This window comes from Neolamprologus multifasciatus, chromosome 12 (genome assembly GCF_963576455.1).
Source record: "Neolamprologus multifasciatus chromosome 12, fNeoMul1.2, whole genome shotgun sequence".
In the NCBI taxonomy this organism is placed as follows: domain Eukaryota; kingdom Metazoa; phylum Chordata; class Actinopteri; order Cichliformes; family Cichlidae; genus Neolamprologus; species Neolamprologus multifasciatus.
Window position 1 is genome coordinate 15,524,274 of NC_140450.1, and position 22,032 is coordinate 15,546,305.

General features: G+C 36.9%; 2 protein-coding genes across 6 annotated transcripts in view; one reads left to right on the plus strand and one right to left on the minus strand.

Moving 5' to 3' along the window:
* grid2 (glutamate receptor, ionotropic, delta 2) overlaps nt 1–22,032 on the minus strand; it is a 532,677-nt gene that overhangs the window by 413,298 nt on the left and 97,347 nt on the right. The gene's annotated exons all lie outside the window — the stretch shown is intronic.
* LOC146506666 (uncharacterized) lies at nt 4,215–8,032 on the plus strand. Of its 3 annotated transcripts, XM_085180829.1 has the most exons (5): nt 4,215–4,561; nt 5,135–5,238; nt 5,430–5,585; nt 7,289–7,381; nt 7,514–8,032. In XM_085180829.1, the coding sequence occupies exons 3-5, from the start codon at nt 5,568–5,570 to the stop codon at nt 7,814–7,816; spliced, it is 414 nt and encodes a 137-aa protein (XP_085036955.1). In that variant the 5' UTR covers nt 4,215–4,561; nt 5,135–5,238; nt 5,430–5,567; the 3' UTR covers nt 7,817–8,032. The 3 variants fall into 3 exon arrangements, with proteins under 3 accessions (XP_085036955.1, XP_085036956.1, XP_085036957.1); XM_085180830.1 differs by having other exon boundaries at nt 5,135–5,585; XM_085180831.1 differs by lacking the exon at nt 4,215–4,561 and having other exon boundaries at nt 4,922–5,238.

The following is a 22,032-nucleotide window of genomic DNA, read 5'->3' on the forward strand; positions in this document are numbered from 1 at the left end:
TCACCTCTGTGACCCTGACACTGTTGTTTGTAGGTGGGCATGTGCGCAACCATTCCCTGGGGAGCTGCCAGTAATGGTTCCACTTATTGCCTAAAAAAAACAGACCAAATATCCCTGATAGGTCTCTTTTCTCCTCCTCGCCTTTACACTCTCCTATTTTCAAATCTCTCAACCAGTTTCACCCACATGATTTACACACGTCAGCCACTTGTGATGGAGAAAGAGCAGTTTTAGCTTCCACTATGGTAAATTAGCGGTCCTACTGACAAACTGTCAACTGCGTGTCAATCATCAGCGTGAAATAGTTTCCCTGTAGCAGAAATGGCAGAGTTTAAAACTTGGCAGAGAGAAGAGAAAAGCTGTAATAGAGGAGTGAAAAGGAGGGGTTGACGTTTTTCTTGACGCAGCTGCAAATATAACAAGTTGCGTGAGATTACGTAAGTTTCAAACAAGACTGAGGCATAATTTCAGCATGAATTGTTATCATTTCAAAATTGAATTTAAAAGAAACACCACACATCGTGTTCCACCTGTTATTTCACCTGTTTCTCGCCTTCATTTGTCAGCCAGTCGCTCCTCTGTCTCTATTTTGGAAGCAACACTGAATGTAACGGCTATTAAAATGAGGAGAGAAGAAGAAAGAAAAGGGAAGAAAGCCAAAATCACAACAGCAGTGGCCACAGAGGGGGCAGTAGGCGAAGCTGTGTAAAGATAAAGGGTGTGTGTGTGTGTGTGTGTGTGTGTGTGTGTGTGTGTGTGTGTGTGTGTGTGTGTGCGTGTGCGTGTGTGGATTTGGGTTGGTCTGGCATTGGGCAAAACAATTACAATCTCACTATGGGGTAAAGGGAATGCAAACAAATACACATGCTAAACACACACAGGTGAATTAATCTTGTCCATGTCCTTTCATTTCAACAACTGTGTGTGTGTGTGTGTGTGTGTGTGTGTGTGTGTGTGTGTGTGTAAGGGTTTCAGTGAGGGCATGCACGTGCGAACACATAATTCCATGAACAGACGTGAAGACACTGACAGGTGTAATGGGGATAAAATTCAAAGCCTGAATCACGTTGATTATTTGTTTTGGATTTTTGTAATGCAGTCAGCTCTGATGCCAGTAGTACCTTGAATTCAATTGGGCAGAATAGAAAGCAGTGAGACCACAAAAGAGCACTTTATTTCCAAAAAGCATTAAATCAAATCAGGACAGAGTTTTTTGAGGTTTTTTTTTTTTTTTTTTTTTGGGGGGGGGGGGGGGTTCCCTTTTTGCTTGTGTCATTTATGACTCTGATAAAAACACAAAGCATTAGAGTTGGGTGGCTTTGAGTAGCACTACGTTTATGTGTGTTGATGTGTGGGCACTTGTGCTGCCACACTGTATCAGTGCTGTTTAGCAATTTATTAAGAGTTTTGTCCACTGGTGAAGCAGCACTCCACCGACTCAAGTTATTTCAGGGACTTTCCATGCTGCATAGCGATTCTAGTTTGCTGTTATGACATTTGCACATGTTTATAAGCTTGTGCCGATATTTGTCTGAGTCTCTGTGCACATGATCATAGCATTAAGAAAACAGACAAATGCAAAAACAAATAAATAAAAACAATGCTAAGTTGATTCAGTCTCTACTTGAGAGTATTTAGAGATCAGCATCCTTAATGCTCATTATCAAGCTCAAAATCAAGCTCCAAGATTTAAATTTTAATCTGAGTTTTAAGTGAAGAACTGGACTGTAGATATATATACTCTTTTAAATACATGGAAACCCAGGAAGGTGAAAACATCTGCTGTATTTCTTTACAGAATTTTCCACAAAAAATCAAAACAATGACTTTGAATAGCTTCATGTGTATCTATCTAATTTTCTTGAATGTTTAACACTATTGGTCACAACTCCATGTCTTATTTCAAAGTGAATTTTTCTGAAGCACAGAGCCTGAAAAATGTGTAACTGCCAAGCCATTAATGCCTAGAAAGTAATGCACTCCCAAGACCTGAGATGAGCAGTCAGATATAATATGGCTTGCTGCATAAAATTACAATGAAATGTTTAAGCTATGTTCAGTCCAATGAAAATCATTAACCCTCTGCACCCCATAATGGCCGCAGCCACCTGCTCTGCATATCCATCCCCATAATAGCCGGAGACAGCCAGCATCTTAATAAATTAATGAATTAATAATAATACATTTTATTTAAAAGGATCCCATATCTGCTGACACAGAGTAATTGTAATGATATCAGGGGAAAACAGTGTTTTATACATGTTTTTGTGGTAAAGCCCTGATTTTAGTTCAAAACATGAGGCTTCAGGCAAGGAGGAAGAGGGTGAGGTGGAGATGAGGTAGAAAAGAGCAATAGTGGAATAGGCAGATGAAGATGGAGAGGAGAAAGAGGTGTAAAATAATATAAAATCTTAAATGGTAATGCATAGTTTGAAAGGGTCATTTTAGTCTTCAAATTCAAAACTCAAAAATTACACATTTCAATAGTTTTTAAACTAAATTCATTACTAATGAATTACCTTACCAGACTCTCGGGAATCTGGAACATGATAATAAAATTCTGCTGGGATACAAATGGTTACAGGAGTGACCAGGGCTAATAATTCAAATATACTACAATATTCTTAAAACAAAGTGTATTTGATATCCATTAACTTAGCATGCAAATTAATAGATATCAAAAAGGAAACAAATGAACTGGTAGTGTTGGCCAATTCTACTAAACATCTTAAAACTGATGTACTACGATAAAATCAGAATCAGAATACTCTCCAACTCTGTAAGGAAAGTATATAGACATATTAGTTAAATGCAGTAATATGAAAAAAGTAAGAAATAATGCACAAAGTACTCTGGGCCATATTATCATCGGTACTCTCACAGTATGTTTGGGGAGCTTAAAAAGGCAAATATGACCTCCTTTCCCATTTAGTTGGGTCTCCTTTTTTCTTGATGCAGGATACAGCTCTTTGACAGAGAAACCTTAACTTTATGCCAACATTTTTTGTGTTTCAAAGCAACCTAGGATATTAAACAAAAAATATTGTTTATTCATTTTTCTCCCAGGCACAGTCTGGATTTAATAACAAGTCCTAGACTCTCTTATTTCACACCGAAAATAGGAGAATGACTTACATCCCTCGTATAACTGGTAAAAAAATATAAAAAATAAAAAAATAAAAAATAATGCTGTCAGAGTTACAAATTACTTTGTTCTAATACCTCTTAATGTAATTGCAGTGATATGTGTTTGAAAGTTTAACAAAGTAACCACGGTAAACAGTGACATCTACACCAATACAACATGCTTTATTGTTCATATAAAAGGCATATCAAATGGCTGTTGGATTGGGGTTATTCATAGATATGTCACAGTGTATTATAACCAAGGATCAATATCATTTTTTGCCAGTTGCTAGACTGTGCTGCACTGTGTGCAGAGGAGGGAAATTATGATGTCCCTCCAGGGGAGCGTTGCTATTGAGTGCTAACTTGAAAAGAGAAGTTACAGCAAAATAATTTCACAGTCATCTTTTCCCCATCTACCGTGAAGACAAAGACAAGTTTGTAACTTTGTAAATGGGGAAGTTGGCTGTCAAGCAGCCATGTAGAGGAAAAGAGAGTTTTCATTGGTCAATGCTCAGCAGGGGCAGGAAGGAAACCTAGTCCTCTCTTTCTGACTTCTATTCAAATGACACTTTCTATCTACCAACCAATCAAAAGACCTACCACCAATTGAGCACACACACACACACACACACACACACACACACACACGCACGCACACAGACACATATATAAATTACTCAAAGCTCCAAAAGTCTGGTTGGAACTGGTTTGTGCCCAGCTGTCAGCTGCTGGACTCCACACACACACACGCACAAAATAACATCAAACTGCCTCTTGTAAAATGTCAGCATTGCCATGGATACCCTCCACCCCCACCCATGATTAAACAGGAGGTTAATTGAATTATTGCCATTCATTACTTAATAAAGCAAAGATTGAAAGAGAAAAAGATAAAGTGGAAAAGAGAGATTAGGAGAAAAAAATGATGGGAATGGATAAAGATTAAAGAAGAGAGATGTTAACATCTTTGAAATTCAGCCATTACTACAGCAGACAGACAAACGGATAAATCTAGCGAAAAAGAATGAGCTGGGAAATGTCAGTGCATCACGAAAGCCACCATGTCCTCTGTATAAGTGGATCTGTGTACACTCTAAGAAATGACACACTGATGTTGGTAGCATTATGTAAATGTTTTATGTTAAAACTAATGCCACCAATTGATTTTTAACTTTAAACACAAGTATGTTGTTTTGAATTTAATTAACAACATAAGATTTCAATACAACAAAATGCAGTAAATTAAATCCAACGTAAAAAGTTCATTTAAAATGAAGAGCACTTTAATTTAAAGAGGATTGTCCTAATAGGCTCTCGTACTTCTGAGTTTGCACATGTGCAGTGTGGAAGTTTGATCATCCGCCATTTTCAACTGAGACTTGCATATGCTTAGTATCCTGGATAGAATCCATCGCCATCTGATGATTATTTGGTAAGTACAACAATTTAAGGATGACAAATTTGATTAATGTACACTAACTGATAAACATCTGACACTTTCGGGAATACTTTTGCACTTTTTTTAAACAAATGATGCCTGGTAAATTTTTTAACACTCTAGCTTGTATACCTCTCTCACGTGTTAGAAGTATGAAGACATTTAACAAATATTGTTGAACCTGCTTCGGTGTAATTTTCCAAAATCTTTTGCGATTCCTGTTAAGGTGAGACTTGTCTACTAAGACTGACAGTTTTAAAATTACTCCCAACATCTACCGCACCTGCTCCCTGACATCAGTAATGACCACCGGGAGCGCCAGTGATCCTGTAGTTTGAAGAATGAAATGAACATATAGTATATTTTAGAAATGTGCCTCAATTAAGTTGCTACATTGTTTGAAAGAATTCGACTCCATGTTGATTTCTGGTTTAGTGTCAAACGCAGGGATTTAAGCGATTAACAATTTGATTTGTAAAGTATAAGACATGCGTTCTTCTGTTGTCATTGAAGTGCAGAATAATGTGTAATACTGTTATATATAATGCATTTAACTCCTTGTATCAGTTTCCATTGGCTATCATCGCTACCGAAGACAGGAAATCATCAAAGACATGCCATTCATTGCAGGGGTCAAAAACAGATGGCCTGCCCTGTTTTCAGAGACTGAGGTAATTCTTACTAACTTTGTTATTGCAAGTCATTTTCATAAGAACTTGTATTTAAAGAAGAACAAAGTACTGTAAATTGTTAATTTTAAAAGATACAAAATGTTTGACTGAAAGTTGTAACATTTTTGCATGTGGCCTCTAATAAAATTAATAGAGAATACTCTCTAGTTGTAATTTTTAATATGTTTCAGGTTGTTGCAGAGTTCGCCCGCATCACCATGGTCCCTTTGTTTTCGACTTTCATGGCCAAGTTGGACCACTATGCTGACCACCTTCTTAGAGTGTTCAAATAGAAGGAGGGAACACCTGAACGCAATATCAACTTAATCATGGCAGCCATGGATGGGGTATGTATTTTAGATGACCTTGATTGAGCTCTGAAATTATTTGAATGCTTCTTCAACTTCTGTGTCTGTCATTAATCAGAATTTTTTTTTCAACTGAATATGTGTATATTTGAATATTTTGTAGATACATGTGAATCAGTGACATGCAGTCAAGTGAGGCATCTTAATGAGAAGTAAAATACTAACAAAAGAGAAATTCAATTTGTACACTAGATTTTAAATTTGCTTTCTGTGTGATTTCAATATTTTTATGGTCAAAATTGCTGTCGTTACGGATTTTCTGTTCAAATACAAGGTAAAACGCTGAGAGGAGGCAATGATGATGCTGTGTCTCACCGCTGACACACACATGCGCAATCCCACTGCTGTTTCTCTAAATTGCCAACGTAAATGTTTGATTACACATGTAATACAGATGATGACTTGATGCAGACTACCTAATTTATTTGACGAATGTGTGTTACATGTCTAATGTAATTGGTCATAAATGTGCTGCAAAAATGCATGGAGTGAGGCTGATGGAGGGCAGTGCTGAACCCTAAAGGCAACATGTATAAGAGGTACACGTATATGGATTCACAGTGTAATCACATTACACTGAGAGTGCCATTGACACAGTGGATAAAGCAGCGCACTTAGGGAACATCAGTAAATTTCACAAAGGACAAATTGACACCAAATCAGTCCTAAGCAATGAGATGCACCAATTTTATTTCAATGCATCTCCTATTTATAAATTAATAAATTGATGTAAAATGAATGATTTTTCTATAATTGTTTCCAGTTCATTTGACCAATTTATTTACTACACACAAAAAATGAGACACACCAAACCTAAATAAATTTTAATGCATCTTCTGTAGGGCTGGGCACTTATTGCATCGCTTATCAATATTGTGATAACACACGTCCTATGTGATTAAAATGATAGACTGCTTTCAAACCTCTAAAAAAATATATGATAATTTAGTTGAGACTATTACTTCCATTAATGTCAAACTTATCATCAATTCAACAAGATAAATAACTGCTGGTTTGTCTAAATAGCACATTTGCTAAATTTAATTTGCAGTATTTGTATTTGTGAGGCTGCATTGATAGATTTATAGGCAAAAATACTATTATGATCTTTTATTGTAACTCTTATTGTTAAGAAGCTTGGAAAGAAAAGCGTCTGGACTTCTTTAAGTTGCTTGAAGACATTTCATCTCTCATCCGAGAAGCTTCTTCATTGAAGAAGCTTCACTTTTCTTTCCAAGCGTCTTAGACTATGATGACCTGGATGACTGAGAACATTCACAGACTTATTGTTATTGCAAAAAATAGCACAAAATGTCATGATAGGATTTTAAGTCCATATTGCCCAGTTCTAATCTTCTATTTAATTTTAATATTCTTATGGGCACAATTATTAAATATATTGTTGAACAATCTAGAATTGATTAAAGCAAAAATGAAAGCTTTCACGTAATGTCAAAATTGAAAAGCTTCGATTTTTGGGTTCATATATTTGTTTATCTGACTCAGAGGAGTCAGTGCCTTACCAATCATGAACCTCACTGCACGTCACTGATGTGAGTTATGAAACATTGCTTAATCACTTATCTGGATTATGTGTTAATATTTTTGACTTTGTTTTGTAAAGAGGTTGAAAGGAACCAAAATAGGAAACTTCTCTCATATTGAGTTCTTATCTCCAACAGAATCCCAGCGTTAATGTTCGACGGGAATGCATTCTGAAAGCTGTCTGTGTCTACTTAAATGAAAAGCCAGATGACCTGTTCAAGGAATTCTTGGTAAGTTAAAAAAGGAAAACGATCAGTTATTTTCCTTTTTTTAATTTGGGATTGGAAATGGAAGGTGGACTGACTTGTCCATATGTATATGTATGCAATTAACTTATCTTTTTCTTTTATTTTTATTTAAAGGATGTGGATCTTGGAGCAAGCAGAGAAACGGAGCAGCTGACTTTGGGAGTCTATGTTGTCAGACATGAAGGAGCAAACTCTGCAGATACACCTGAGGACATTGGTGTCATCATAGAAGGATGCACTGTGCTGCAAGCTCTTAGTGATGTGGCAAAGTGGTGTGCCCTCCTGCTTGGACTAATCTACAGTCTAAATCTGAGCTACCCAAAGCACCTGAAATACACATTTGAATTTCTTCAGAAGGTGCTGATGGAGTTGGATGGGAACAACCTATCCATGAAGAAAAAGAAACTGCTTGAGTGAAACAGCCTGCACTGAACTATAGAGGACACTGAACTTTAAGGTTCTCGAACCCTTCTCCTTGCACTTGATAAACTGTTCAGTTTGAATTGCCACAAGAACTTCTGCAAGGCCTTTCACTTTTCTGCGTTCTTTGTTCTTGAACCTTTACCAACATCCAACTACACTGAAAAAGACTGCTCCTAACTTTGGACTTCAGATTAAGTTTTGAAACAAAGGTTATTTTTCTAAATATGGACAAAAATGACACTTAAGTAATTTCTACCTGCTGTTTGCAGGGCTGTATTGTGGGCTTTTCATTGTAGCCCAATCAAGTTTACATTAACATTAAGTAATGTTAATGTTAAAAATGTTGGAATCACAACACTTTCCATTTCAGTTTAACATGACATTTTGTATCTTTTCTTCCTGCACTTAAAATGCACTTGAATATATGTAAAGATTGTTTAGGAAAAACAATCTAGAAGCATTTGAATTGCTCAAAGTGTGCTTCAACAAGTTTTACACAAAGTGTTATTAAAGTTAGGTTAACTGAATAAACTTGTTTTCGATTTTTTTTAATTTACAAACTTAAATAGAGTAAGTTGCAATTCTGTTAAAGTGATTTAATCCTATAGTTTCAGTAGAGCGTGTTTTGGGTGAGTAGATTTATCAGATTTACTTAAAATTTGTTGTTCAAATTAAATATATCATACATTTTATATTTCACTAACCCAGTTGTGTGGAACCGGTTGACATAACTGGGTGGAGTAAATACAACATGTTATTTCTTAAAGTAAGTAGAGCTTGTTTTGGTTGAGTAGGTTTTATTTAGTCTTCTCAATTTAAATCAACAAGGTTAGTTAGATCAACATTATGATATTCAGCTAACATGATTCTTTTGATTCGCATTTAATTATCCAAATGTTATCGGATGTACTTAAAATTTCTTGTTCAAATTAAATATATCATACATTTTATATTTCACTAACCCAGTTGTGTGGAACCGGTTGACATAACTGGGTGGAGTAAATACAACATTTTATTTCTTAGAGTGTAGGTGTATGTTTCACTGTGTATACAGTTTTTTGTTTGGCAGTTGGATAAGTGGACAAATCAAGACAGGATGGCAAACAGGAGGAGGGCATCTGAGCTCTGAGTGATGGGAGGGCCTCAGAAAAAGAGATTTCGTTGGTCTCTATGGCAGCTGACTGCTCTGTGCATTTTCATTGGAGAATGAAGACAGAATGTGGAGGATGGATAGAAACATCCATCCATCTGTGGAAGAAGGAAGGAAAGGAGGACAATGGGGCATAAGAATAAATTCAGTGGCAGTTTCTATCAGAGTTGCAAATTAACGTAGTGCAAATACTTTGTTACTATATTTAGGAATAATTTTCAGGTATCTGTACTTTACTTGAGTATTTATTTTTCCGACAACTTTTTAATTTTATTCCCTACATTTTTAATCAAATATCTCTACTTTATCCTCCTTACATTTTCAAAACAGACTCGTTACTACGTTTAGAAGTATCATTTATAGCGTTTATGCTCGGGAGTGAAAGTGGGCCGGAAGAGGTGCAGGTGTCCGTAAGTTGCATTTGCGGTACTTCAGGATCTAGCTAGCACTATAGAAAAGGAGGAAGCATGAAGAGATTGAGCTAATGTCACTCAGAGATGGAGGAAAATGACAGAACAGGAGAGGAAGAAGAGGTTAGATTTATAGTTAAGGACTGGACAGTTACACTGATAAACTGTTAATTTAAGGCTTACATGTAATGCTATCATTTTAATTACATATTCAATTTGTAAATTATGCATACTGATAATTTATGTATGTATGTTCTGTATTGGACTGGCTGTGGTGCTCATGGTCAGATGTAGATTACATCAAATGTAGCACAGATGAATTTGCATTTAATATCATGATGTTTATATGAATTCACTGAATTCCAACTTTATACCAACTATATACTGTCTAGGATAAAGATAGTGTAGTGTCAGTGTATGAGATGGACATCAGGCAACATGTCAAACTGCGTACATCTCATCGAATTCAGTTGTGTAAATCCACAAAGAAGAACAGGTCAGCTAATCACATCATGTACACCAAGACAATCTGCTAGCACTCTTGTTAGAAATAATTGTGAGTTATAATTCTTTGTCCTGTGCTGAGCCACTACACAGAGCTTGGGATTTACCCCACCTGCCAAATCCCACTTTAACCCTTGACTGTAATCATTTTACTGTTTTGGTGTGGAGGCAAAGTCACCCTCTACTATGCAGGCAACAGAAAATAGTTCATTTTTAAAATTATCTTTCGCTGATTGTGCCTTTGTACAAAAATGGTTAGTAGAATTGTCCTTCGAGTAGCTACTTTGTACTTTCTTACTTTGAAAACATTTCAGAGCAGGCACTTTTACTTGAGTAAAAAAGTTGCTTCCCTACTTCCACTTTTAGAGGAGTATTTTTTTTTTACGTGTCTGTACTTCTGTACTTCTACTGATGTAAAGAAAATCTGTAATTTTGCCACCTCCGGTTTCTTTTCTATAATCATAGTGTAAGTCTGCCTTGCATGTCAAACTGATGCAAGCACAATACTAAGCCAGTACACAAATGCAGCAAAGTGTAGATATGACAGTCTATGTGATATAGAACAACAAATGAGAACATTACTAAAAGATGTCAGAACAGAAAATATAACCTAGAACACTTTTGCATTTCTGCCATAGATTAAGTTTTAAACTACCTTTGAAGACAAAACAACTTTTTTTCCTTGGTTTTTTTTTTTAGCGTTTGAGTGAAGGGCTCCGTAATGCACAAAAGCAACTCACCAGCTTTCAATAACAGTCTTTGTTCAAACTATGCAATATTCAGAACCCTGCATATAAAGCCTAAATAAGAAGGTATAGCTAAAAGTAGGAGATATTTCATATTGCGTTTGAAGTCTTTTCTGAGAGCCAGCATTTGCTTTTCCAACCATATCATATAGGAGACGAGCGCACTCATTAGTTAGAATCTCATTAGAATAAAATGTCACTTAAAGTGAGAATAAATACAATCACACAGTCTACACAACTCAACAAAGAAGGCGCCTAAATATGAGCATTAACACTTCCTTTATTTGGCACTTGAAAAGGTAATTTATTTTAAGGACAAAGTTTGCTATTTACACAATGCACACGAAAAATACATAATTAACTCCTCAAATGAATGAAGTACATTTTATATTATTTTGTATTAGCAGCCTTAAATGCATCTCCTAGATGATGTCATTGAAGGAAAATTGAATTGTTGTTGTATCAATCAAATGTAGCCTTAAATAAAATAATGCTAGTGCTGAAAAAGATTGCTTTTTTTGAGCAAGGACTTGTTTATCACTTATATGAAGAAGGATGTAAATACTTCATCATAAAAGTGAATCACAGCAGGATTTTTTTATCGTGTTCTCGTGGCAGATCAATTTAATCTATTATAGGAAGGCAGGAAACTATAAATATCTGGTCAATTAAGATGATAAGTTATTTTATTATTGTGGATTATTATTTTAACCTGCATAAAACATGAGACATAGGACAAATAAATTAAACTACTATGCCATGTGTAAGGAAAAGGACTCCCTTACTACATTTATTTATATTATATTATCTGTATAGCACTTTAGAGCACACCTTTCACTTTATTAAAAGCACCTTATCAAGCACTTTATTTAGCATTGCACTTTAAGCATGGATTTGCACAGTAAAACATTTGCACACAAGAAGTTTAAATATTTATTGACTATTTATTGGGAATTTTAAAATCAGTTGGTAGCCTTATTTCAGATCCTGCAAAGCTGCTCCTCATCAAGGAATGTGGTGGTTGTCTGTCAGGAGAAAAGAATGGTGATTGAAATTGTGATTAAGGTTTACCAGCAGTGTTGGGTAAGTTACTTTAAATTAGTAACTTAGTTACATTACTAGTTACTTCAATCAAAAGTAACTCAGTTACTTCAAGTTACTCGTTACTTTCAAAGTAACTAGTTACTAGGGAAAGTAACTTTGGTTTTACTCAGAATTCTCTTGTTAATGTGTTGCTTCCATAACTTTGGCAGTCTTCTAGCTTGCTTACTTGCCACAAGTGCACTGTGCCACCTACCAATAGAAAGGAAAAGATAATGTGCATATTTCCACGAAAGAAATCCCACGCCTGGACTGTCATTGACCGCTGCCATGATTCTAGCCTACGTCACAGCGTCATGTGCGCCTTTTACATCCAACACAAAAACTGCAGTCGTGGTGCTTTGATTGTACTCAGAACTCTGAAATTCTGCCTTCTAAATAGGAAGATGTAGGTAACAGCAGACTGCAGATGAGCTGCATACAGGGCTGGACTGGGACAAAAAATCAGCCCGGGCATTTTGACCATTATAGGAAAAATCATAAAGCCTTTGAATGAAAACAAATGCTGTTGTGACAGTGATGTTCACTGTCTTGATGGTATATATGTATCAATCTATCAATCGTTTGTTGTAAGATTCAGATAATTATTTTTTAAAAGCTAGATATTTTAAATGAGAATAAGAAAGAAAAGTATTTCCTTGTGCCCACCTCTCCCTGTTAATGCCCTACCTGGCCCCCCTGGCAAAACTTTGCTAGATCCGCTCCTGCACAGTTACCAGCTGTCAGCTACCTAAAAAAGGATCCTGGTGTTAGTTGTCTCTCAGAAACAGTTCATAACTTCCCTTCAACTCATTCATGTCACCTAAAAGGTGAACCTGTTTCTCCATCACCTGTTCAGCTCTGATGATTCAGTAAGGACATCTCCTGGTTTCATCTTCATGTTTCCCTCTCACCACATATCCAAACCGACATCATGACCAGCAGCTTTGCAGCTGTGGCTCCAGCAAACATCAGCTGATAGTAGAAATTAATATTAAATAAATTCTAACAATAGCTGATCAAGCTTAAAAGTGCTGCTGTTGTTTAACGCGACATCCGCTGGTTTCCTCTTTCTGGCGCAAAGTGAGCGATAAACAAACAAGAGAGCCGATCAGCTGATCATTGATCAGTTTTCATGATTGAAGTAGAAACGGGAGAGGGAGGGTGAGAGGATGAGAGAAGAAGAGGCAGCTGTGCAGCAAAGACACAGAATAACTCCAGCTTTGTGTCTTTTTGTAGCTGATTGTAGCTGAATTACGGGACAAACTGTTCCTTTTCACCTCAATACGAAACACGTAATATTTTCTCTGAATACCAGATGGGACGGTTGGCAATTCTAATAACTTGTGAACAAAATAAAGTTCAACATCATCATAGCACCACCCAGCTGTATAGAAACTCATGCTAGCTAGTATGCAGTACGGAAAAAGTCCGAATAACGAAAATAAACTCCACCTAAACTTGGTTTATATCTGACCCAGATAGACTGCAGGTCATAACTTCTTACCTGAAGTTCAGTTCACACTTGGACCGGCGGCCGCCTCGGGTCTCTTTTCCTTCTGCGTCCCCTTTCCCTCATCCACCTGCTGCCTCCACCACTTGCTAATGTTACTGAATCTGTGGAAGCTCTGCGATAGCCACCACACGAAGTAACGAGTAACAACCCTATCTAAATCCCAGTAACGACTAACGCGTTCCTGATTTTGGCATAATAACTAGTTACCGTGCTCGTTACCACAATAATAACGTAGTTACTGTAACGCGTTACTTAATAACGCGTTAGTCCCAACACTGTTTACCAGTAAGGAAAACTAATGCAAATATGTGTGTGTGAAATCTAGGGATAAAAGTGGTGCAAATAAGTGTAAGATAATGATTACTCACCTTTCTTGCCTGTGTCCTCTTCAAGGTGTTTGGGCAAATGTTTCCCCGGGGGTCCAGACACCATTTAAAAGTTCCGGGAGGGACCATTGGTAAAGAGAGTGTGGTGAATCTTTTTGTGCTTGGGTTTCTGGGTTTTTATAATATTGGGTTTGGTGTAACATTAAAGTGTGAAATATTTATTAATATGTAAATGTGAAATGTATTTATGTATTTATTTATTCTTCTTGATATATTGTATACTGTGGTGGAAGGTTGGGATTTAATAACTTACCTGAGAGTGGAATAATGGTTAAGTCTGTGACAGCTGAACATATTTAAGGCTGCTAGTTGTCATTAGAGTGTGGATTTTTGTGCTGTGAAGAAGCTCGACAAGTTAATTGTTGTAAGGAGAGCTGTATAGAAAATAAATACTTTGTTCCACTACACTTGCCTTGGTCCATCTCACTGTGTTTCCAGCCGCTAAGGGCTGCCCTGTTACCCCATGTAAATGCTCTGCAAAGGCCCATGGCTCAGATTTTAGCCACACTTTATAAGAGATAATTAAAATGAATTGTGATTAGCGAGGATCGCTAACCCCTCCCAGGGGTGAGAAGGGAAATACCTCCATCGGGTGCTAATTTAATGCACGAGCTGTTTACTCCTTGTATTGAATTGATTGTTTTCCATATCAGGTTGACATGAAATTAGGAAAATAATCAGGGTTTGAAAAATTAGCTTCAAGATTTGTATCACATGCAATTTTTTTAACTAGAAACATTCAACGTGAAAAACATTTTCCATTTAATACTATGTTTGTTAATGAGCACGATGACTCAACAGTTCAACCGTAACCACAAGGTTGAACGGTATTTCTGAGATTTAGTGCATTTTCACACCTATACCTTATTTACTCTGGTCTGAATTGGTGGAAGAGTTTGGTTTCTATTCACAGAGAAAACTTCAAGTGAATTGAAAGTGAACCAAAATGCATCACTACAAACCATGTGAGAACGTTCAGTCTACTTATTGGCTAGATGTGTCTGTGGTGGGAGCAACAAAAGTATATACAAGAAAAAAAGTGACGAGTTCTGGAATGTCATTGAATTTTGTCCTCAAATTTATATTTATTTGGGCAACATCAAGCACTTTGAGTACTCTGCACATTTATAGTACGGTTCCACATGCCAAAATGCAAAGTCTACCAGGCTAGGGGAAGGCCTTTAACTCAAACTTGCAGTATAGACCCGGTAGCCAGGTTGGACTCTCAAACAAACTGCTCTGGAGTTAGTCTGGAACTCGATCAAGACCACCTTTTCCAAAGGGTCTTGGTGTAGTTGTTTTGGTCCACTCGACTATCAAAATCTTCAACGACTAATTTAATAGTCTACACGTCGTTTTAAGCTTTGCAAGATCCTGAAAGATGCAAGTTGTAAGATTTAAGAGTGTAACAACAGACGGAAACAGAAGATGGCAGCAAAGCATCTACAAGGATCCCCGCTGCCGTTAAACGCCAAAGAAGAAGAAGAAGCAGTCTCCGGTATCGTAGCTGTGTCCAAATTCAGGGGCCGCATCCTTCGCAGGCCACATTTGTAGGTTGATTACATCACAGCGACCTGACGAATGTCAAAATTCAACTCCTTTTCCCCAGATTTGAAGGATGGGTCGGGTGTATCCTTTGTGGCCCAACCTATCCCAGAATTCATAGCGCAGCCCAGCCAGTTCCAGTATCCAACAATGGCTGCAGTTACTTAGTTTTAATATTACTCTTTCTGGGTCACAAAGTAAACTTTTAAGATATTTGTAGATGAGAATGTAGGTGTGTAAACTTAAAATATCTCCTCGATTTATCAAGATGTCACATATTTGCAAAAGTGTTCCGACGTTTTCGAAGATCTCTGTTATCCACCAGCTCGATAGCTGACCAGGAGGTCAAGGTTCACTAGAGCCGGTAAGAACAGCGAACACCCGGCACATCGTTTTCAAACCCCCTGCGGTTTTTCTCAGGTTAAACATGATATTTAAGTCACTTAGACAACTTTTTCAGTGTTTCATTTGTTCCTGAGTAAATCGGTTTGGCTCAGATTTAAGTTATAGTTTTCACACAGCTGAATAAACTTCAAACAGAAAACTGATTAAACAGAAGTGTGAGATGGTAGAGAATTTACTCCAGTGTCCTGCTATATTTTAGTGAGCAAGGAGCAGATGGCTGAGTTTATTAAACTCCACCAAGACAACCTGCAAATTTCATTAAAAGTTTAAAAAACTATCATCTTGTCTTTACTTTTAGTTAGCACATACCTTAAACACTTCAAGCTGTAAGCTAATGATAGTTATGTAAGAGCATGCTGGTGCAATAAGCTGTACGTTTTATGTCCAACGGATGCATGATCTGATTAGCCGACTAATCACAAAACTAATTGGGGCGACCGTGGTTCGGGGGGTTGGGAAGCTTATCTTGTAAACGGAAGGTTACCGGTTCGATCCCCAGCTCTGTCTGTCTTGGTCGTTGTGTCCTACTCGTGATGGCCAGAGGGGCCCATGGTGCAATATGGCAGCCTCGCTTCTGTCAGTCTGCCTCAGGGCAGCTGTGGCTACAACTGTAGCTTACCTCCACCAGTGTGTGAATGTGAGAGTGTATGAATAGTGGAATTGTAAAGCGCCTTAAGGGTCCTGAAAAGCACTATATAAATGCAATCCATTATTATTATTATTATTAGTCGAGTATCAAAATAATTGTTTGTGGCAGCCCTAGTCCACACACGAGTGTGATTACCATGTTTGAACCACACCAAAGGTAAATATCAACCAGAGTTGTTTAAATGGACTGAATAGTGCAGGTGTGAAAACATGCTTTGAAAAAGTCTAAATAAAGAAGCCTTAAGTTCTAAATCCAATACCATTCCCTCCTCTTGCACGTTACAGATCACTGAATTCTATACCAAATGTCGAGTGCTACGGCATACATGCTTCTGCACTTGTTTATGTTTGGAATACATATTGAGACTTCAACGGAGGGGTGTGGGGTTGTCTAAATCATTGAAATGCCAGATTAATATTTTACAGATGGAGAAGACTGCAATATTCAGAAAACAAATTCAAAATAGCCTGATTACAGAATTTAAGTCTTCCTTTTTTGCATTCTGGGCAAAATGGATCCTTCAAAAAAAGAAAGATGTATGATTATTAAACATTGTAGGTACAATATGAAAATATTTGGGATGAAACATACATGGTAAGTCCCATAATAATGGTACAGGCTTTTGCTTTTTCGTGTATGTTTACATACCACAGTGTACTCATCAACACGGCAAAGTCTGATTGAGTTATTCTCAACACGCTCATGCAGTCAAATGTTTCTCACACCCTAAAGGCATTTGCTTCATGCTGACATTGGCACTATACCACATCGTTCCTGTGAATCACAACGACTTCTGTGTCAGAACATATATATAGAAAAGATGAAAAAACTTCTTAATATATTTTAGTCACTCTAATCCATTAAAACTTTAATTAAGATCTTAAGAAGATGACGTATTTTCTAATTTTTATACATATCCTATTTTGCATTAGCATCCCGTTTAATTCATCTTCACTGCTGCTGAAACATTTCCACCACTATAGCTTGTGTCATTTTAACACATGAAAATATTTTGGGGGAAAAAGACTGCCATGATCTTTTAGGCTAAACAACATTGGAATTGTGAACTATGTAAACGCTTGTAAATGTGATTGCATATAAATGTTCATGTCATGTATCAGATTTTTAACCTTTGCAATGTAACCAAAAATCCAACAAGAACCAAATAAGATTCATGCAAGAATTCGTTTATATAACGTAGAACTCTTGGTGGTGATTTTAATGAAAACAGACTCACATCATGTGAAAGTTAAGATGTAATAAAAAAAAAAAATAATGCAAGGTCATTTAGGGATGTTTCACTTTAATTCCTTTTAAATTAATGAAATTGACTTTTTGCCCATTAGTCCATTACCGTGACAGTCAAAGACTCATCCTGACTCACGCTGACCTCACTGTTGGAGCTGCATGTTTTTTGATTCACTGCTGAGCTGCTTCATTATACTTATGAGAGTTCTATGTTTTGTAATTTCTTTTTTTTTCTGGCAACCCGGAAAATAAATGAATCTGTTTGGAAAGCATATTTTGGTTCTCCTGTTGTTTTAAATGTGTTATAAAAATCACTTAACTTCACTTTAAAGGTTAACTGACGCCCCAATCTTAGACTCTTTGTGTTCTGGAGCTGGCTTTCTTCAAGAATATTTGCATGCAAGCAAATGACATTTTGACCATTCTCCTTATCCTTGCCACTGGGAAGGAATTTTACAGAATGATGCTATCACCACCATCATGTTTGACTTTAGTGATGATATCAGTGAGGTAATGAGCAGTCTCTGGTGCATGTCAGACATAATGCCTGGAGTTCTGCCAAACATCATTATATTTTACTTATCAGAGCAAAGAATCCTTCCCACATGGTGTCTGAGTTCTTAAGAAAGGCTTGTTAAATGACTACGTCAGTTGTTAAATGCTTTATAATGAAAAGTCTTTTTGTGTCAAGCACCACTACAACAAGACAGTGTTCTAACATGGCTGTTCTTTGCACAGGTTCTATCTCTGCATACTTGGTCACCTCTATCAAAACCCTTCATTCTTACTCTGCTTTGCCCATTTCTGCCCAAAAACAGATTTTTGCCCAAAAACAGAGTACTGTACCGTTATTAAATTACATAAAATTTATCTGTATTTAATTGTATTTTTTTATTTAATAATGGTACAGTACTCTGTTTTTGGTAACCATTGTCCTTTATGTAAATATGTAAAAATTGTGTCTGTTTCTGTTCTGTGTGTTGTGTGCTGTTTGTTTGTATATGTGTCTTTCTTGCTGCTGTTACACCCAAATTTCCCCTTGTGGGACAATTAAAGGATTATTCTATTCAATTCTTTTCCATTCTATTCTATTCAATTCTTTCTTCTTCTTAGTTAGTTTTGGAAGCCACTGTGTTCTCATGAAGAATCAAAGCTTAAAAATAGTTTTACTCTAGACTTTTGCTACATTTATTTATTTATTTATTTATTTATTTATTTATTTATTTATTTATTTATTCTTTCTCATGGACATGTAGTGTGGTGTTCAAGGCTTGTTCATTTTGCCAAGGCTCCAGTCTACTTAAGTCATATTCTAGATACATGTGAAAGCATAATTAGGGCACACAAAACAAAATAACTATTAGCGCAAAATATTTTATTATTCAATGTAGACTGATGGAGAAATATGTAGAAACTATCATTTTAAAGCTAATTCTATATGTGCAAGTGTTGAAGCAAATACACTTTGAAGCAACTGCATTAGTGTCTGCAACCTTTCATTGCTTGTAGCCTATTTTTTCATAAGACCAAGGTAAGCCTAAAAGGTAATGTGTGAGGTTTGGCACTGTCCATGGTGCTGATCTCTCTGAGAATTTTTTTTAAAGAAAACTAATGTAAAAAGATTGTAAAAAGTATGACAGGATCTGCTGTTGTGTAAATTGTCAGATAGTTAATTAAAAGCTCTGTTGTGACATTGCCAAATAGCTTTTTGTTTGTTCAACAGTCCGAAACTGAAAGAAAATCAATGTGCAATCAACTAAAAAATATCAAACAAAGAAAGGCAAAAAAACCCAACAACAATGGAATGAATGTTCAGGACTTTTGCTTTATGAATAAATTCAAAGTGTCAGCAAACAAAACATGGGAATTGCTTGGGAATTTTGACTTCTAGGAAAACATTTGAGATATTGGGAAGTGAGGAGATTTTCTCATATATTTAGAGCAGCTAACATGCTGTACTCAGTCTACTGTGCTGTGAGTATAATTGAGGGATCATTTGCAGTCATGTGATGAGATTAGTCATTCTATATATAAAATAAAATAATTAGCTATTACAGTATTTAGCGTTAAATATTAGTGATTCAATTATCTAAACTATTTAGATATCAGCCAGTGATGCTGGCAAGCTCTTTCATAATTCTGCACACCTTCTAGAAAAGGCACAATATCTTTACGTTTCTTTTTTTTTGTTGGTTTGATATTTGTTTGCTTTCTTTCCCTTAAATCACAGTGTGTGGCAGTGTGCATGCAAATGCAGCTGTGTGCCCTGTGTGTCAAGACTAAGCTGAGATGAAAAATAAGCTGAGACAACTATTGAGTTCCCCCCATCCTGTGGTCTCCTCCTGCTTTCCATTTCCTCACCCCCCACTTTTCCATAGACTGTTATCCAATTAGGTGATTCTCATTGCTTTAATCGATAGAGACATGAACGGGTAGGCTGACATGCATACACACACACACACACACACACACACACACACACACACACACACACACATACAAATAACCCACCCCACAGAAAGCTCCACCTGTTCCACAACTAGTGTCTATTGTGGATGGACTATAGAAATTAGAGATATCGGGTAGGGAGTGAAATGTGAATATAAGTGACAGGAGCAGACCCACAATTAAGTGCCACACAGGATGGCAAAAGGGAGGGAAAGTGTGTGATTAAATCCAAGCCACTTGGCACACTTCTGACACAATTCTGTACAATCACACACACACACACACACACGGCCATCGGGCAAAGGGAGCAGTAAATCATCTGAATAAATCATTCAAAGACATAATTTTCCGTGAGACTCAAATCTTTTTGGACAGCTCTTTTGTAGAATGGTTTACAGTTTTAGAGATGCAGATACTGACATGTGCCATTTTTCTTTGCTGTAACAGTTCTTATCCTTTATGGCTTAGAGATTACTTTCAGCAGTTCAGATGTACTTGGCACAGATGCAGATTTAGACATAGATGTGGTGGTCTCTCAATTAAAATTAGCAGGCACACTCTACTGTGGTTTATATTATCTTATGTATTTGCTGTGACTTTGACATGTATTATCAACATGTATCTTGGAGTTAGTAGCAGTAAAAAAAAATGAATTCACTCTCTATGGAAACAAACTAACGTGAACCATATTTTTAGTCATCTAAGGAGCTGGGAAAGAAAAGCGTCTGGTTTCTTGAAGACGTTTCACCTCTCATCCGAAAAGCTTCTTCAGTTCTAGGGTCAAATGGTGGAAAGTCGCAGATTTAAGCCCTATGGGAGTGTTCCCCCAATAGGGACAATAGACCCCCTAATGATCCTCTACCTAATCACACGAGTCAAGGTGTGAAAACGGGTGTAGGTCATGATCAGCCAAGGTTTCAGGTGAACCCGCTGTGAAACCTAGCCACACCCTACCATGTGATTTCCTGAGGTCAAAAGGCCCAGGATGGGAAGGGATCTCAAAACTGGATTATAGATTGCAGATAGTTGGTGTCGTAAACCGGGTCTGTTCAAAGACTGTCGTTCACAGTGGACATAGATGGCTTCTTTCACTCCTCTTTCAAACCATCTGTCTTCTCTGGCCAAAATGTGAACAACGGCATCCTCGAAAGAGTGACCTTTGTCCTTTAGATGCAGATGGACCATTGAGTATTGTCCTGTCGAGGTGGCTCGTCTATGTTGTGCCATGCGTTTATGAAGTGGCTGTTTGATCTCTCCAATGTAGAGGTCTAAGCATTTCTCGCTACACTGTACAGCACAAACTATGTTGTTAAGTTTGTGTTTAGTAGTTCTGTCTTTGGGATGAACCAGTTTTTGTCTGAGTGTGTGGCTGGGTGTGAAGTATATTTGGATGTCGTGCTTAGAGAAGACTCTGAAAAGTCTTCAAGCAACTTACAGAAGTCCAGACGGTTTTCTTTCCAAGCTCCTTAAACTACGATGACCTGGATGACTGAGAACCTTCAAAGACACATATTTTTAGTCCTTTTTAATAGTAGACTCTATTTATGTAGAAGAACATGGAAATTCTGTTTTTAAATATGACACTGATTTACTTTCATAGATTTACTGTGGGTCACAGAATTTGTCACACCTTTGAAAAATAAATTACTCAATTAAACTACCTGAAATCTCTAATGGCTAAGAGGTGCATTTTGTGATATGTCTTTATGCATAAAAAAATGAAGATAATAAATCAACCAAATTGTATATATATGACTGATACATAATACAATTGTATCAATTAATAATACAAAAGACAGAAGAGATGCAGAGCATGGACCTGAACTTGTTTTGTTTATAAATCTTACATATCACTAAAATCTGGCAAATTGCTTCTTTTGATCATAAACCTGGCTTCTTTAACCTATCACTTCCACTGAGACGTGAAACATCTGAGATTCTGCTGAACCTTCTGCCTTACAGCATTATTACATCATGACTTTTTTTTAGCTTGGTGATCTCCAACTAATCCCTCTACTGAACTGCATCCACCACCCTCTGCTTCAGACACATAATGTGTCTTAGAGAGAGTCCCAAGTGCTGACTGCATAATGAGCCACTACCTTTGCAAATCTGGTGATAAT